At 39.1% G+C, this 19,489-nt stretch overlaps 1 protein-coding gene across 4 annotated transcripts in view; it reads right to left on the reverse strand.

Moving 5' to 3' along the window:
* SPIRE1 (spire type actin nucleation factor 1) overlaps nucleotides 1-19,489 on the reverse strand; it is a 127,836-nt gene that overhangs the window by 39,483 nt on the left and 68,864 nt on the right. For all 4 annotated transcript variants that reach the window (XM_056331349.1, XM_056331347.1, XM_056331348.1 and 1 more), the window contains exon 4: nucleotides 5,751-5,876. In XM_056331349.1, the coding sequence (XP_056187324.1) occupies nucleotides 5,751-5,876 (126 nt within the window). The remainder of the gene's footprint in view (nucleotides 1-5,750; nucleotides 5,877-19,489) is intronic.

Below are 19,489 nucleotides of genomic sequence, written 5' to 3' on the forward strand. Positions count from 1 at the left end.
TCACCTCCCTCAGCCTGCTGGCAGTATTTCTCCCAGTGTAGCCCGTGTCACTGTAAGGCTTCTTTGCGACAAGGGCACATTGCTGGCTCACTCAGCCATTAAGCACACGTGAAGCATTAACCCAAAGGCAAGACTGGGCAGTAAAAGGGAGCTAAAGGAGAACTAGGGCAGATATCCCCTCAATAAAATAGCAGACCAGGTAGATCCCTGGTCCGATCCAGAGCAGCAATTTCTGCATTCCTGTGCTTGCATAATCTCTCCCTGTCTCTCAGTCGCACTTGATGCTATTTCTGAGCAATGTGTGTGACCTTTTCAGATACTCCCCAGCAGGAACATTTGCCTTATCTCATGGACATCTCTTATTTGCACCTACAGTTCTGCCTATGGCTATGTGCCAATAAAGGTGATCTCAGTGACTTTTGGATGATCCTGAAAAAGATGAATCTTTTCTTTTACATATGATCCATTTTTAGCAGATATTCAAACTACCTTCCCCCTTGCCACACACAGGCATTTCCTCCACCTTGTTGACTATTCTTCCACATAAACAATTAAAAAAAGAAAAGAAAAGAAAAGAAAAGAAGAGAAAAAAGAGAAAAGAGAGAAAAGAAAAGAGAGAAAAGAGAAAAGAGAAAAGCGAGAAAAGCGAGAAAAGCGAGAAAAGCGAGAAGAGAGAAGAGAGAAGAGAGAAGAGAGAAGGGAGAAGGGAGAAGGGAGAAGGGAGAAGAGAGAAGGGAGAAGGGAGAAGGGAGAAGGGAGAAGGGAGAAGGGAGAAGGGAGAAGGGAGAAGGGAGAAGGGAGAAGGGAGAAGGGAGAAGGGAGAAGGGAGAAGGGAGAAGGGAGAAGGGAGAAGGGAGAAGGGAGAAGGGAGAAGGGAGAAGGGAGAAGGGAGAAGGGAGAAGGGAGAAGGGAGAAGGGAGAAAAGAGAAGGGAGAAAAGAGAAGGGAGAAAAGAGAAGGGAGAAAAGAGAAGGGAGAAAAGAGAAGGGAGAAAAGAGAAGGGAGAAAAGAGAAGGGAGAAAAGAGAAGGGAGAAAAGAGAAGGGAGAAAAGAGAAGGGAGAAAAGAGAAGGGAGAAAAGAGAAGGGAGAAAAGAGAAGGGAGAAAAGAGAAGGGAGAAAAGAGAAGGGAGAAAAGAGAAGAGAGAAAAGAGAAGAGAGAAAAGAGAAGAGAGAAAAGAGAGAAGAGAGAAAAGAGAGAAAAGAGAAAAGAGAGAAGAGAGAAGAGAGAAGAGAGGAGAGAGGAGAGAGGAGAGAGGAGAGAGGAGAGAGGAGAGAGGAGAGAGGAGAGAGGAGAGAGGAGAGAGGAGAGAGGAGAGAGGAGAGAGGAGAGAGGAGAGAGGAGAGAGGAGAGAGGAGAGAGGAGAGAGGAGAGAGGAGAGAGGAGAGAGGAGAGAGGAGAGAGGAGAGAAGAGAGAAGAGAGAAGAGAGAAGAGAGAAGAGAGAGAAAAGAGAGAAGAGAGAGAAGAGAGAGAAGAGAGAGAAGAGAGAGAAGAGAGAGAAAAGAGAGAAAAGAGAGAAAAGAGAAAAGAGAAGAGAGAAAAGAGAAAAGAGAGAAAAGAGAAAAGAGAGAAAAGAGAAAAGAGAGAAAAGAGAAAAGAGAAAAAAGAGAAAAGAGAAAAAAGAGAAAAGAGAAAAGAGAAAAGAGAAAAAAGAGAAAAGAGAGAAAAAAGAGAAAAGAGAAAAGAGAAAAGAGAAAAGAGAAAAGAGAAAAGAGAAAAGAGAAAAGAGAAAAGAGAAAAGAGAAAAGAGAAAAGAGAAAGGGAGTGATCCCCTTTATTGTGGAATTTTCCTACTGCGATTTTAAAAGCTCACTGCTTGAGATGACACGAGCTGTACTCCATTTTTGTCATCAGCTGTAAATGCTTAAACAGCAGGACACAGAGTTAGGAGGTCTTGGCCCATCAAAAGACCACTTCTGGATGGCAGCAGATGGTACCCAGGGTGGATCTGCAGCAAGGGCACATTTCACAGAGCCTGAGCAGCATACAGATGCTGCCAGCAAGCTGAAAAATCACCCTAGTGAACTTGCAGAAAAAACTTGACCTTGCAAAAAGATGCAAAGTTAGATAACGTTAGCTAACCGAATTTCAACCCTACCTTTGGAGTTGCGGCTGCTATTCCACAGAAATCTGTATTTTTACTACTGTTACTCTATTTATTTTTACTTTTTACTATTGCAATAGTAGTATCACACTTTTCTCAACTCCGGAGCCCTGTTCTGTGCATCTACCACATCAAACATTTCATTCTCTTTAAGAATGGAAGTATCATCTCCCTGTCTCCAAGTCAGCTTTCCTGCTGACCTTTCATACACAGATAATCAGACTGCAAATAAAAGCCACATGGCATCAAGTATGTGACAAAGTGCTTAAAACATTTTATTTGACATCCACTGAGATAGCCTAAACAGCTCACTCATTGCTTCATCATTTCTGATTAATGCACTCACTCAAATGCATGCCAATAAAACACTTTCTGAAGCTACACTCCATTTGTTATGTAACAGTGATGTTCACATGATAGACTGCAAAGCACATGACTACTCAGTATATATACTAGTAACAAAACATATTACAACCCTATAGGCCTATCCCTCCTGATCTATCTCTCAGGAAATCCTGTAACTTTCAAATGCTGACAAGTTTTTATAGTGCCAAATAGAAAACCGCATCACAGCAATATTTTTCCTGCCTCTTTCACAGTCTGCTTCCCTTCTAAACTTGTCCTGGGCTGTAGTATAAAATAGGTCAGATTTGGTCCACTCCTAGCAAGTGAATTTCTAGAGAGAAAAATTCTCCTTCTTCCACTACAGTGAAGTTGGCTGTTTAAGCACCTACTGAACAAAAACTATTAACTTCATATACCTAGGAAACAGATACCCAGACACCAAACCCATACAGCAACCCTAGAAAGAATCCAAGGAATTTCAAAGTAATTTTTAGTCATAGGAAATTTATTTTAAGTAATTTTAGAGGATTTCCCCCCCTTTTTTAGGGTTTTAAATTTCACATTGATCTCGAGTCCACAACTGCATCTAGGTCTGAGGGATTCTAAAGGAAGATCTTCAAATAAAGCTGTCAGTTTTTGAAATAAACTAACAGTTTAAAATTCCTGACATCTTTACTGTTGCAAACACAGTCTAAGTTTGGTTTTTTTTTTACTTGGAGCTGATGTATGTAACCTGGGGAGGGTGAGGGTTGGGGGGTGTCCCTAGTTATCAGCCAGTGCAGTCACCAAAAATTCATGACAATAAAATGACCTTACTGAAGTATTAAGTGTTTTTCTCCTTTATATCCAATACTCATGTGACAGTAACAAAAGGAAAAGAAAAAGGAATTTATTTACTTGAATACTATTTAACCATATTCCTCATGAATTAACTATGTATTTGCAAGAGAGAAGAGCATATTAAACAATACCACACCTTTTACTGGCACATACCTAGTGTGATCATATGATTCCTGCTTGCCTCAGGTATAAACCAGAGGTCATTTTAAAATGCTGTAACAAGACTTCACAGCTTTCTGCCTCATATTTTCTTTATACCCATTTTTTAATTTGTACACTACATTATTTTCAAAATTAAATACATTTCAAATCTATAGTTGGATAAAAGACATAAGCAAGGATCAAGTGCATCATAAAACTAAAGTATTCAGATTCCAGAAGCTGCTTGTAAGATAATTTTCTTAGTCACTTCTTGTATGACTACTGGGGGACTGATCCAGACTAAAATAAAATCAAAAGATCTGATTTCTGGCCTCAGTTAGGTGCAGCATAAAAGTCCTACTGATTTCAGTAGGGCCAAAATTCCATCTACAAGGATTACTTCCTTTGACCTACATGTGCTTTGAAACAATCCCTAACAGCCTTTGAGAAGCAAATGGTTTCTTTCATTTGGGATTAACTCATAGTATGGTCTATGGTGTGATCAGATGTTCCTGAGTTTTTATGTCCAATTACAAGGTGATTAAATATTCTGTAAATCCAAAAGACCCTTCTACTTTCTTAATATATTTTAGAAGAATTATTGTTAAGACTTCATTTTAAACGGTTATTAATCAAATATTTTACTTTGGCACTGACAACAGAGATGCCTTATTACTGCTTACTGTAGCCAGAATATTCAAGAACCACTGGAAACGTTAAGTCCTCTCTGAGCAGAAAGAACTGCAAAGAGTCTTATCTTTGAGTCTCAACATGGACTTTGCAATAGCTGTTACTTGAGGTGTTTCCAGCACAGGTCCCTCTGTTAGTAAATCCAATAGTCAGAACACTAAGGAGCAGTCAAAATATGAGATGTGAAATTAATGAGGTCAAGGTTCAGGAGACAGATTTAGCACAGAGACACTGTATCCTGTCTGCTGGCTGTATCAGGAGCACTGGACGCAAATGAACCGTAACACAGGCACTTCAGAAAACAAGTGGCTCTTCAGCCCTGCCCACACTGTCGAAGTTATCCTTGTATGACACTGCTTCAGTTTTAAAATTGCTTTCACTTTGAATAGGACTGGATGAAAAGTGGAGGTGAAACCTGACCTCATGCAACACAAAAGCACTTCTGAAGGATTCTACTGCCTTGGATGGATGCATCTCAACCAGGAAGGAAAGACAGCACCAGTTCCTTATGCCTCTGACTGGTTTGCGTCTCCCACCACCAGCGTAAGGATAAATGCTCTCTTGTGCTGCTCTGAGGCACATCTGACCCTTTAATGAGCTGATTCAGCTCATTAACCTGACAAGGAATTACTTACTACTTTTTTATTATTATTATTTGTTGTGTTTTGTTTCCCAGAACCAGATGAAGGAAAAAGTGGGAGCATGTATGCGTGGGTGGAACAGGTCTGCCTCTTTCAGCAGCAAAATTTTGACATCAGCATGTAAAATCTTATCCTGGTTTTCAAAGGTACTGTAGATCTTGACTTACAAAAGAAAAGAAAATCCTTCAGGGATTTATTAAAAGGAAAAATTATGAAAGCGTTGTTACTTGACAAGCTGGCTTCGGTGAAGAAACCAGCTTTAAGAAGTATGTTTCCCTTCCTGTCCTTCCTCTCATCCACCAGTTTTCCAATGTAACCAACAACCACACTGTGTTAATGCGACTTTATGGAGCCATTCTGCAGGCCAGATCACTGAAACTATCTTCATAAAAAATCATTCACCCACCCTCAACGTTACTCTTTAGCCAGACCATTTAATTGCAGTGGTTCACAAGATGGCCTTTCACTCAACAGCAACAGCCAAGCAGGCAGTGAACACAAGCATCATGACCTACGGGTGGAAATTTCTCTTTTTTTTAAGTTGGCTGTACTGTGAAGCCTATGTGACAGACAAACAAGCCATTCATACATCAAAGGTAAGGAAAGCTGCTGACTGTGGACAAAACATGAGCAAGAAGAATCTCAGATAATTCTCAGCCTAAGACAAGGCATGAGAAGATGCTGAGGAACACCAGGCAAAGCTCTGATGCTTCACAACATCCCTGAAACACCAGGGAAGATTTTTGACTCAAATACATAGCATACATGCATGCAAGTATGCAATGTGCAACCCTCCAAGAAAAACTTCTGGTTTACTCTCAAATAGACTAGTCATATTTAATAACTATTTCTACAAGACATCTATAAATTTCCTCAGACAATTTCCTCAAGCATCTGACATTCACTACTGGCTGGGTACAGAAGTGATTTTGTAAGCCTAATTCACACAGTGAAGAGCTCAAAAGCAGAAAACCTTCTCAGACTGCTTACCTCTTTTGCACTTTTAATTTTGGCCAAGAAAGTGTACAGTTCCATTGTTTCAGCAAAAAGAGCCCGACATACTGCTTGATAGTGATTCGGTGCCTCTGATCGGGTTGGCAGGTGGGCAGCACACAGCTAGAAAGAAAAATAAACAGCAATATCAAAACAGTGCCCCATTGCTTTCATTAATGCTACAGAGCATGATAGCATGAAAGCAAATGCAGCAGAGTATCTAGGGCACAAAAATCCCTAAAGACATTTAAGTTCAGGCAGAAATTCGGTGCATCTTCTAAACATTCTCTCCCATTTATTTTATGAGAAGAGTTCTATGAAGATGGTAAGGGGACTGGTTAACAACACACTGGGAAATTGAAAACCAAGACAAGGCCTTTTCATAAAAAAACCAAACCAAAACAACAAAACCAAACCAAAAAAAATAATTGTGAAGGAGAAAAAAGCAACCTTGCAGTATCAATTTTTGGGAAAACGTGCTTTATTCAAACAAGCTTTAACGGTAACTGTTGTTTAGCTTCCTATGAATGTGGAATAGAACTGTTTATGAAAGGATGGAAGCGTGAAGCATTGGAGAAAAGTAAAGAGTAACTGTCAAGCTGAGACTCTGATTTAATTTATTTCAAGCAGTACAAGGATTTTACAAATCAGCAAGAGCCACGGAAGCACACGCTTACTGCTTCACCTCAGATACTGATGAATGTTTCCAGACATAGGCACAGATGACGTAAAGAAACACTGATAGATATTTTCATGTACGCTAAACCTGCAGAACTCTGAAAGCCTACTCAGATCACTAACAAGCATTCACAACTACTGTTAAGCAGTCACTCCAGCATTGCTTTTAGAGTAAAATGTGCAGCTCCCATTTCTGACAAGAGAAGTTTCACTGAAACCAGCCTTTATATTTCAAACGGGGAACCTGAATGGCATGAGCAACATCCAGCTTCATGAACATCCAGCTCAAATTATTGTAGCATAGCTCAGCACTGATGCTAATAGTTGTAATATCTTTTTCCTCTAAGTCAAATCCATCGCCTGTAAGTATTGGAAATCTTGGCTGGAAATGGACAGAACAAAATAACATCTACAATTTGTTCCCTAAACAATTTTAAATAAAAAAAACAAACCCAAAGCCAAAACTAGAGCACCCATATCATGTATCATACTGGTGTATATATTCAAATAAAACAAAATCTCAACCACAGCCTTAAAATTTGTCTTGTTGCTGTGGTTTTAAAATAGCTGTTTATTTTATATATAGCTGTATTTTCAGCTATAGAGCTAAACCTAAGAACAAACCAAAACCTGAGGCAGCAGGTGGCTACCTTCAGATCTCCAGAACTAAAGCTTGAGACAAAAGCCTCTTTAGGAGAAGAGTCCTTAATTAGCCTAGTGGCATATTTGTCTAAATCTCTCCTGTCACTACAGCGAACACTGTGGTTACAGGGGGCATAATGCATGTAAAGCTTGGGCTGCTTCTTCGTATTGCTTTCAGTTTGATTGAAATCCATACTGCCACTAAAGGGTGCGGTCCTGTGGCCTCCAGCTGTACGGTCCACTGATGCCCTTATGCTGGCATCAGAGTTCACACCCTAACTCAGAGAGGATTACTCACCTGGAGAAAAATTAACAACGCAAAGGAAGTGGAGCGGGAGACAAATACTATTCATGGCACAGACACACATGTAATAGCGCAGGCAAAAAGGAGCAAAGGGAACATGCTGCCAGAGTGGGGAAAGGACGGAAGGGCTGAGCAACGGCTTTTGGTTGCAATCAGATTTAGATTGGCTCAATCTCACTGAAAAGTTGCTTTTTAAGGCCATAGGCCCTTGTTGTCTTTTATTTCTTCCAATTAATACTACAATACAGAATTCAGTGGTCAGATTTCATCAACAACTTTGATTTTTACAAGCACAATTTGGGCTCCTGAAATATCCTGTTGTCATTATTGTAGCCATATATATATATATATATATATCTCTCCTTTCAGTGGTAAAAAAAACAGTATGTATTAAGGAAAGTTTATGTATTTTCCTGCATGTATATATTCTCCTTCCTTTCTATGTACTTTCCTTATATATAGGAAATGCAAAGCAGACGTTCACAAACCTGCCCTTGATCCCTCCCTTTCAAATTTTATACTGCTTTACAATGATGGCAAATATTTTCTTAAACTCTTCAGATTTATTTCTCGACAATCACAAGAGCATAATTGACAGAAAAAAACCCGACATTTTTTTCTTTGTTTCCTCCTTTCTTTTTTCTTTCCCCCTCCCCTTTTTTCTTTTTTTTTTTTTTTTTTTTCTTTTTTAACCAATCATATAATCTCCTTTGCAGGTAAAAGGAGAAAAACTGAAACAGATGCACCTCTACTGTGTGCTACAATGACAACACATACCAAAGAAACAGAAGCTATTAAATATTTTCCTTGACTTAATGAAAAAGTCAGAACATTTAAAAGACCAAATTCTAAGCATGGTTAATTTGTGTTCCTTTATCTCAATAACTAATCATGTCTTTACCTGCCTTACTATGTTTTCAGTAAGCTATTTCTGATTATTAATTATAGTACAGATAAAGAGCATTTTATTCTGAAGTATACTGCTTACAACAATACGAATAATAACAGCAATTTCAAAAAGGTCCTAAAATGGCACAAATCTTCGTAGCTGAGAATAAAATTTTATTATTATAAAGATTGCACACAGGTTTTTAAAAATATTTTTTTCTTGATTGTAAAAGCATGTTTATTAGAAACAATTTGCATCAAATATTCAGAAAGTTAATAAAATGCAGGGCGGCAATTTCAAGCAGGGGATGAATATAATCTTGATTCTATTATTGAACATGAAGTAAAGCAAAAAAAGAATTGAACACCTGCTGTTGAACTCAGTTACAAAAGCAATCACATAAAAAGTTAACCATTTGGTTTGTAAACATTAGGCTGCAGGTATTAAATGAAGGCCAGCAGCTCCTACTAACATTCATGTTCTGAAAAATCAGTCTCTGAGTGATCTTATGTCAAGATGCATTACATAAAAAACCCCTTGTGGCAACGTTAAGTCAAGTGACTTCGCATAAATTTTTGGATTGGAAGGTAAGTCTGAAGAAAAAGGAAAATGCAAATAGGACAGTGATTTCCCCCCCTTCATTGTAATATACTGTACTTGCATGTTGTTCAGAGCACCTGACAAGCTATAACTTCTATATGAAGAAATACTGCAAAATCTAGGCAAGGCAAATGAAGTATGAAATGTCACTTCCAGCCCGAGTTCAGGGCATTTATCCACTGTAAAAAAAATTTAAAAAATTTGAATCATATCTTTAATTTTATGATAGTAGTGTTTGAAAAGCTATGTTACTGTAACACACACCACAAAAATCACAGAGTATTTTAATACTTGAGATATGAAAGGGCAGCCACCTAATGAACAACTCCTCCTCTTACCATACCATGGCAGTCATGGCATAAGAAGGATTAAGATCAGGTCTGCAGTCTTTTCCAGCCATTCAGAGTTCATCGAGGAAAGGATGCCTCTGTATGCTGCTTATTCTGACACTTGCCTTTTCATCCCTCATGATACAACTTAAAACTATCCTAAGGGGAATGAACGCAAACAGTGCCCAGAGCTTAATACAAGGGCTGTTTGTTCTGCTTCCAAGAAGTCTCAAAAAGTATGGCTGAAAACAGATTATGTGGTCTTTACAAACTGGTGAAATATTAAAAACATTATCAACGACTGAAACGTTAACTAGCTTGGTCTGTAATTATTTCCATTTGCAATCATTGTGAAGAGCTGGGCTTTTTTTTTTCCCTAACTGAGCCTATCCAAAACCCAGCTTGACCCAAAGCATTCAATCTTTGCTTAGATCACTAAGAAGATTAGAGACTGTTTCCATCCACATTCAGGGTTCACAGAAAAAAAGAGGCATTATGTAAATACCATAGCCTTGCCAGCTCCTCTGTCCAAATTCATCCTCAATTGACTAGGAAACAGAGTGCACCAAGCCAAAGCAGTGTTAACAAAAATCACAATTTAACCATCTGAGGAAATCAAACGGCATTTCTTGCATCTGTTTGAATATATTCCATCAAGGACTTCCTAAAATTACAAAAAAACCCAACTGACTCACCCACTAAAATTCACGTAGGTTTTGCGAAACTTTTTTGGCTAGATATATACTGGAAGCTTCAACAACACACCTAGCCTGCTGGAATTAAAATTTCAAAAGAAAAAAAGTGTTTCCACTTGCAATCATCTTGGGCAGAAGGCCTGTACGAATGCACCACAAAGGAGAAAAGGATTTCTTTTTCCCATGGGCCACAAAGACAAGCTATTGATATTATGCAAAACATACTACCAGCCTGCAAATGCCAGGCTTGTTAAGTGTTTTGAAAGCCTTGGAGTATTAACACAGACTTAAAAGATGTACTTTTTCTTAAGCAACAATTACTTTAACCAACAGATCACTGAACATGCAACTGTACTAGGTATCTGCCTCATCCTTTGCAGTATCATATTGCAACAAGTTCAAAAATCAAAATTCAGCCTGAGACGCCTTCCCAAGTCAAGGTTGTTTTCTGAAAGATTTTATCTCTGTGCAGATAAACTAGATCTTGTAATTGGGCTTTTTTTTTTCCCTCCTTTTATTCCTACCTATGAATATTAACTTCAAGGAGTCATATGCCTTACCGGAAAAATCTTACGAAGACAATATCTGTGTATTTATAAAACTCCACCAAGCATTTTGCTTTGCTTTATTATCCAGAATAATGTTAATAGATGGACCATTCAAAGGAATAAGTGTTTTGGCATGAGTCTGTGTCCTTGTTTCAGCCAGGATAGAGTTAATTTTCTTCTCAGTAGCTGGTACAATCCTGTGTTTTGGGTTTAGTGTAAGAATTAATGTTAACAACAACTAAAAGCATCAGTGTGTTATCAAGTAATGTGTATACTAAGTCAAGGACCCTTCAGTTTCTCAGGCCCTGCCAGCGAGAGGGCTGGAGAGGCTCAAGAAGCCAAGAGGGGACACAGCCGGGACAGCTGCCCCAAACTAGCCCAAGGGATATTCCATACCATAGAAGGTCACACTCACTGTATAAGCTGGGTGGGTTTGCCAGGGCCTTCTGATCCCTGCTCAGGGACCGGCTGGGCATTGGGCAGTGAGTGGTGAGCAACTGAACTGTGCACCACTTGTTTGTTGTTTTTTTTCCCCTTTTGATTTTATTCTTCTCTCCCTCTCTCCCCTTTTCATTACAATTGTTGTTGTTATTATAATAATATTCCATTTTATGTCAACTATTAAATGTTCTTATGTCAACCCATGAGTTTTCTCTTTTTCCCAGTTCTCCTCCCCATCCCACTGGGGGTGGGGGAGGGAGTGAGCGGCTTAACGGTACTGGGTTGCTGGCTGAGGTTGAACTGGGGCAGCTTGTAAGATGCTTTTGCCTGCTAGGACCACCCCCGTGCATAGCACACAAGACAAGCACAGTGCAAGTTTTGAGACAGCTTTCACAACACCTGGAGCCAGCTTGCCTTGCCCCCTACCAGTTCACAGCTGCTCTCTCAAACTTTCCGGGCAGGTATTTGCCCCTGGCTCCACCACTTCTAACTGCAGTGGGCCAAGAACTACCTAAAACCTCTGATAAAGAACTTCACGGGATTACTTGTGAGGTAAGACTGTGATAAGACAAAAGGGATGGGAGCAGAGTTACCTATTAATCCACAGAAAGTATTCACAGAAAGCTGCTCTTCCTGGAGAGCTACCTGCAGAAGCTTTGTAACTTTTTAAATTGGTATTTTAAATGATCATTTGCAAGTGCCATGGAAAGTCCAATTGCTTAACATGCGAGTTCCTAATTAATTTTACACACCTAAAGGAAAAGGTACATTTTGTGGAAATTGAGGCAAATTGCTAGTTTCTTGGTGTCAAGCCTACCTACCTCATCATTTAAGTGCTCTCCAGTAATCTGGTAAGGCTTTCCCCTTGCACTGGTATTTGTTGTTTGATCATGTTTTTTATCCCTTTGAGGTGGACAAGAGAAAAGCTACATAGTTCTCTGGTTAAACAAGTTCAGAATTTAATGATCCTCCCCATAAAATGATTTAACAGAATACATTATTTCTTTCTGATTTTCTTTTCTAATATGAAAACCCAAATGCAACAGCAAAGCAGTTGCATATAGCAATACCAGGCACAATTTGATCAAACAGTGGCCTTGGTTGGCTCCCTCTTTCAGGATTGTAAAAAGAAGGAAACAGTGTAGCTGCTGAAGTTAAAGCCAAAAATGCACATGGGAATTAGATGATGCAAGGATTGATAAGAGTGCTTTGCATAAGATCTTAAAGAAGAGTCCAGCTGCCTGTATCATACAGCCTTCATCATCACTAACTACCCTCTGCTTTGCAAACTCTGAGGATTAAAGGCCTTGTGTATATGTGTATGTGTGTGTGTGTATACACATATATGTCTGCTCAAACGTCAAACAGGAATGGACTAACGAACGTTTGCAAATGCTCTCCTGAGTCATAACTTAAGTTAGCGTGAAAGTAAGTTGAAAGACCCGCATGGGTACACTGTGCTTAGGAAATGCTGCAGTGCCATTTCATATGATGTAGTTGTTTTTAGAAATACAAAACAAAACTTCAGCAATTCAACAACACTCAGGATGAAACTTGTGCACAGTAAGGACTCTCCTCTGCTATTTCCTTCTAAACAGAGTATCTGTCCTGACACCATTTCCTCCAGGTACTTGATTGCCTCTATGTGCTGAGCACTGTTCTTTCTTAAAATCTTACATTTCACAGCTATGTGACGAGTCTGATACACTTTTCCACGCTATTAGACTGAATTTAAGAAGTGATAAGATTCTTGGTAAAATTTCAACTGACAGCAGCTGCAAGACTAACATCTCACTGAACTGTCTCACAAACGTGAACCTCTTCCAAAGACAGAAGCAACTAAAGGTGAAGACAATTTGTATTCTGCTACATTTATATAATACTATCTTTAGGGAAATAAGTCTTACAAATATTTAACACAATTACAAACACTTTTGAAAGCATTTAAAACTTACACAGGTGTTAAAAAATGGAAAGCAAACCTCAGTATACATTGCTGACTACACTTCAATTTTTAAGCTAAACATGTATTTTTCGTGCTCAGTGAACCCTATTCTTACTCTATTAGCTTTCTAAGCACAGAATGAAGACCTTGACTATTGAAATAAGACTTCAAACGGAGGTGAAACTATGTTTTTTGAGACAATATTTCCAGTGAACATTTTTACATTAATTTTTCAGTTACTAATTTTATGTGCTAGTGCAGACTTCTTGACAAAACTGTGTTTGTGTAAATTCTCATTTCTTTTTGAAAACTATTAGGCTATTTTTAGCCCTCAAATATACCCCCCCACCCCCCCATACAGCTGTTTCTGGAATATGTGTTAGGTGTACTGTTACACTGTCCTTACACAGTGGACTAACAACATCCTGCTTCTCAAAGAGGCTCATTTCAGAAGAGCCAATTAAGTGAAAACCAATTCTGCATTCTCTTTTAGTTGCAGAGAAACTGTGCTCTGTTATTTCTTAGCAGAATAATGGAGGAATTAATAATATAAATATGCAGTAATCTGAATTTGCTAGCTTTCGTTCTTTGACCATTCAGTGGAACATCAATGAGATGATTCACAAACAAGGGTGAAATCCCACAATTTGTATTTTCCCCATTCTTTTACATGGAATGTAAACCCCTGCAACATTTAGCAAAAACCACTAGTTAGCCTGTCAGCAGCAACAGTTTTCTAAAGCTCTCTGCTTCACAAGGCAACAGCTCTGTGTACATTCGGCAGCTCTCTGTAGCTGTACCATTCACACATCTGCATTTCATGCAGGAGTAGCAGCATCTGGGTGGAGCAGCAGCGGCTTGGAGTCATCTGGGTAAGAAAACTAGCTTCAGAAGCAGAGTAGAGGCGTAGATGGGGAAACACGATAAAACTGGATAATTAAAGGAGAAGGGGAGTGGCTGTACCTATTCACAGGGCTACCTGTAGCTGCTTAGCTAACAGCCCATTAAGCTGTGGAACCACCCTTTACATTATTAAATAACTAAGACCTGAACAACTGATACCAAAGAGTTCACCCCTGTAATGCCATTTTGTATGGTTGTTTGCCATGCTTCTCAGGCCTTCTCCTTAGGGCTGGAGGGTGCCTTCTTACTGCAACTACTATTTCTGTTCAGCAGAAAAGAGAGGAGAGCTGGTTTTGTACCAGGATGCTTGGCATATGCAGCAGAGAATTAGAGCAGGATATTTGCCCTTCTTTCTTCCCCCTCTCAACTAAGCCTCTGTGCAAGCATATAAAGCAGCCATTACACTCAGTGTACTGCTTGGGGAAAAAAAAAAAAAAGAGCATTTGGACAAACAACAGAAAATAATGACATTTTCAAACAGAATAAAAAAGAAAACAGTTTTATCACAAGGCAGCAGAAAATGGTGGGGAATGACACAAATCAGAAATCAAATCTCACTGACAGATGTAGAAAGGGGAGAATAACACAGAAGAGAGGCTGCTTATCAATTTTTCAATAATGTCCATCAATCTCATTATTAAGCAGTCCACACGTTTGCATACTTATTAAACAAGAGACAAAGTATTAATGGAAGGCAGTTTATTTATGAGCCACTTAAAATCCAATTAAAATATATCAACTAAAATAAAAACATGCACTTTCCCTGGCAGCAATTTACAGTTCACATACAGAGCTTTAAAATGTATGTGTGTGGGAAGCTTGTTTGTTTTTATGTAAAGTGCTGAAACTTCTCTCAGTAGGCATAATAATAATTTGCTTTCATGTTTTGTCCTGAAGCATGACTTTTTATTTGTATCCAAAAAACCAGATTTCCAGCTGCATAACCAAACAAACTGCATTACTAAACTTAACAAGCTTTCAAACTTTGCTCCCATTGAATAAATCCAGCAACTTCTAACCAGTCTCATTTCACTTTCATTAGATCTGTGTGTGTGGAAACCTAGTCTATTCCTTCATGTATGCCATAATCCTTATTTGTAGTGCCTTTGTCAAGGAAATCAGGCCTTGAAACTTATTACATGAAAAAGGCCCACAGAAAAATTCTTCCTCCTCTTCTTCTAGGCAAGTATGCTTAATATTTTTTTCTTAAAGCTTATAGCCATTGAAACTATAGTGCAATTGTCTTATCAAGTATATTGGTTACATAAATGTTAACAGTTAAAACATATGCCACTCTAAGATAGGTATAAATAAAACTAACCCACAATTTATTAAATTAATTAAGAATAAAATATTGTGATTTTGATTCAAATATCTATCTTTGCTTATTCAAGCAGAACAGATATCCAATAAATCAGAACTTAAAAGGTGTTATTTTGTCCTCAGTTCCATCTGTTTCTAGTGGTAGTGCCTTTTTTCATCCTTCTCCTCTGTGCACACTCCATTCCTGGAAATCGTCTCCAGTATGGTAATTACTAGAAATTGAATTACCCGGAGTCAATGGCTTTGACATACGCCCTGTATATAGGTGGGATTAACCACCTGTAGGGACTGCAGATGGTGTTTATACTGCCCTGACTGCCCAGAGGCTTGAGGGAAAGACAGCTTTGCTGCTTTGTTTTGTCTCCACATACTTCTTGCCAACAGCAGCAACAGCAGTAAAACCACCACTCTGTCAAGCATTCAAGGCCACTCCATATATCCCAAACTGCACTGAGTCTACACCATGAGGACTGCAGTCATGCTGTAGGGGCTCCATCACAGTAGCTGTCTTGCAGCCCACGCTGCATGTATTCTCACACCCTTGTGACACTAGGAATTACCAATTTTGCCGATGGAGATCTGAGGCTGATGCAAAGCCCACTGAGCTGGTCAGGAATCTTCTGAATCTTTTAAAGAAAATAAAAAAATTCTGGATCAAAGGCACAGCTGACCAAATCACATAGGATGCTACAGCGTGTTTTTCCATCATGCATCTGCTTTGTTGGTCCACTTGCACTCCTACGTACTGAAAAGATTTCAGTCTCCATATGATAATTTAGAATGGACAACTGTAGTGAATTATTATGCATCTTGAACTAACTGGTGGTTTTACTGAAATCTTAGGTCCTGAACTTGTAGGAATCCATATTAAATATAATGTTCATTATTTCTAACTAAGGGATCATGGAGATTCTAGTGCAATCTAAAGGCTGACCTCTTGCTCTAATCTTCAAATATGTTATTTTAACATCATGACTCCTTGGAGGGGACAGGAATGAGTCCTTGCTTCTAAAAAGGATGAAAACACAGACATCGATACAAGAGCATAAAGATAAAAGAGCAAGAGAGATCCTCTCTTGTAAGAAATTCAGAAGCATTTCTTATTATTCCCTAGGGTTTGGCTGTTCTTCCTAACAGCACACTTATTTCAAAATACGCCACTTGTAGGAGGCACAGCCATGCACGTTGGCCAATCTCTGATTGCAAAAACATGCAAAGTTATTATATTTTCAGAAAAAGCTACCTGCACTTTCAAATGCTGAGCATTCTTTCTGAAACTAGTTTCTTCGCATACTCAAAAAAAAAATCATTAAAAAAGAAATACAGTTTGAAGTATTTGAAGAGTCTTCCCAACTCCTATTACCTTGCTTTTAATTAACTTAAAATAGTTTTGCACTTTAGGTTATTTCAACCACATCAGATAACTCTTACCATTCTTATCTAAGAAGAAGCCTTGTAGAAACAAGCATGTTCTGCAGTAAAAGGGATGCATCCTTGACAAAGAATAGTTAAGGAAAAAAGAAACAACAAAAAACAACAATAAAAACACATCACAACCCAGCCACCAGCTGCCTCTTCATCAAAATCTTATTATCTGAAGGGAAAAAGAGAAAATAGGAGGCAAATCACTTTCCATCTCTCCAGCCAACTGCTGCATGAGCGCTTTGTTTTCAAACCCAGCTCTTAAAATAATTAAACTATTTTGTGCCAAGTATTCCAAGGACCTGCACCATAGATAATTATTTACCTGTTCTCAGTTACATATCATGAAAGATGTATCTCTGCAAGTCAGGCAGGAACTGCCAGCTCAGTTCTTCAACTTCAAAGCTACCTTTAAAACCCCTGGCACTTGCAGAAGCATCTACTACACGTCTGTTGAAATAGATGCTTTTTCATGATACATTTACCAATGCCTTCCAGAGCAGAAATATAAAAGGAATTTAATCTCTGGAAGGTAGTTAATACTGTAGTGACCTCAGTCCATGGAGAATAAGGTTATCAAAAGGGTGATCGTGGTAGAGCACAGAGCACTCTCCTGCATGTAGTCAAAGAACAACTGTTACTCCTGAGTAACTCTTTTCTGTACTGACATTTTTCAAGATAAAGCCACTTTTGAGGGCCAAAACTCAGGGCAGTTATATTCAAAATAAACAAGACTAAGAGCAAAGTACAGGTAACTAGAAATGGAAATATATAAACCTCCTTCAAACATTGCTACCTTCAGCAAGATGAAAGCTGCTTTAACATCAACTTCATATTAGAAGAACTTGATAGCAACAGATAAAGGGACAAATTAAGACACTGGCAAAGTGCCTCATCTGGAGTTTGTTGACAGCTCTGAACTGAGTTTAGGATGTACCATCACATCTACAAAGGCTGTGGAGTAACACTAGCGAGTGTCAAAGCTTACAGCTTGTTCTGCCAGCAAAGATCGCCAAACACATCACTCTCTTGTCAAAAAGCCCCCCAAACTAAGTGTTTCTAAAGGACTTTCTGCCAGTATGAAGTGTACAGACGACTTCAAGTGGAAGCTGGGGGAGGTGGGGAAGGTGACGGGGGCTCAGTTCCCTTAGACTCCGCATGACACCAGCAGGGAGCTGCCAAGAACCCACTCTGCTTGCAGCACCTTCATTAAAAGGCCGAGATAGCTGCCAAATTAACCTCAAAGAGAGGTTACCTTTATCTGTCAGAGTGGTAAAGAAAATTATTAATCATTTCATTGTGGTAGGCATGTGAGACAACAGAGGTTAGTGGGTGGGTGGCCTAGTTATCTCGCCAGTTACCTCACCTCAGCAGTTCACTGCACTGCACACAAGTAGAAGAAATACCCAGGATTACAAACCTCCTGAGTTTCATCTTTATGGCAGAAAGTATCCTGAATGCAGCGAGACACCCCCATCTTTTTTTACCTGCTCGCATGACCCTTGAGCCAGGCCAAGGGCAGATGGGTGCCACGCATCCCCTGGCCACTGGGAGAGCACTGGAAGGACCAGGCACGTCCCCTCTCCCCCTCTCCTTCTACAGCCACTCATGACAAAAAGTGGGGCCAGGAAGGAAACCCAACCCATAATGTTCAGAGGTTGCCACTGTTCTGCAGTTTAGTTTTTTTTAAGGTTTCTGGTAAGGACAGATTTCAGTACTTCTGCTGAAGGCGCACCACGAGGCCCAGTGCCTCTGGCAGCCAGACTTCACTGGAAAGTGCCCGGCAAAGTGCCTTGGCTCCAAACACAGTAAGCGCCATTTCCAGGACAAGAAATTGCAATAAACACCCCTCCTTTGCTCAGTAACACATTCAAATGTGAAGGGGTCTGACATCACCCTTTTAAAACAAGCACAGTGGTTACTTACAAAGTAAAGCAGACCATGTGTTGACCTCCAATTACACTGCCCAGAATGACAGGACAACTGTTTAAAGACACCAAATGACATCACTTTAATTAATGAAACCTGTCTATCAACATAATTCACTTAAACACTTGTCACATTCAAAGCTGCTTTAAAATTACATTAAAGGGATTTAGAGATTTACACAAACTGTCCCCACCTTTCTTGATCAAGCTAAGGTATAGGAGTCCCTTCACTTTCTCTATAGGTTTCTAAGAAATTGAACACAAACACAAGGGCAAACTTAAATTTTTAACTTACTGAATATTTTTATTTCCAAATATGTGTGTCACTTGGAAAACATATTTTCCTTTTTTTTTTTTTTTTTTACTTCTAAGCCCTTAAAAATACTTCTACAGTGACACAACTCCTCTGTCCAAACATGAAAAGACTTAATAAATCATGCTGACTAATACTCTCCTGAACTTCCAATTTTTGCATGTTAATGTTACATGCTACCACAGAAGTCGAAGTTTAAAAAAACAAACAAACCCTAAAGCTTACTTTCTTCACCCAGCACTGTCATGTTTCCAAAGATCACCTTATAAACTTTCCTTTTTAAAAAGTGAATTGCGGACAGTGGTATTTTACACCTACATGGCCAAGTGTGTGTGACTGTGTAAAATACACACACAGGGACTTGTTACACACAGTATGATATGGTGGACTGACTGACATGAATTGATTAGAAGAGACCAGTTCATGAAGAGGTCTGGCTTCATGGGAATTCGCTCATCTGAAGCAAGTGCTGGTCTTGGCGCTCACATCAAGAAATCTTGGCATGCCAAAAAGGAAAAACAAATACTCATTAGGACCTCCTTGTCCCAACTCCAAGCCTGCTTTGTCCCAAGAGAAAGCCAGCCAAAAAACCACAGAACTCTCTTTTGGCTTAAATCACCCAAAGTATCTTGTTCTTCCTTGCCATCATGAACTCAATAACAATAAAACAAACGCCTGTTTTTTCTATTTTCTAGTGTTTAAAATTAAGTTGCTAGCCTCTTTCTCAGAGATGCAAATATATAAATAACAATAAAACAAAGGGGTTTGTTCTCTCT

This window comes from Falco biarmicus, chromosome 3 (assembly GCF_023638135.1).
Source record: "Falco biarmicus isolate bFalBia1 chromosome 3, bFalBia1.pri, whole genome shotgun sequence".
NCBI classification, from domain to species: Eukaryota; Metazoa; Chordata; class Aves; order Falconiformes; family Falconidae; genus Falco; species Falco biarmicus.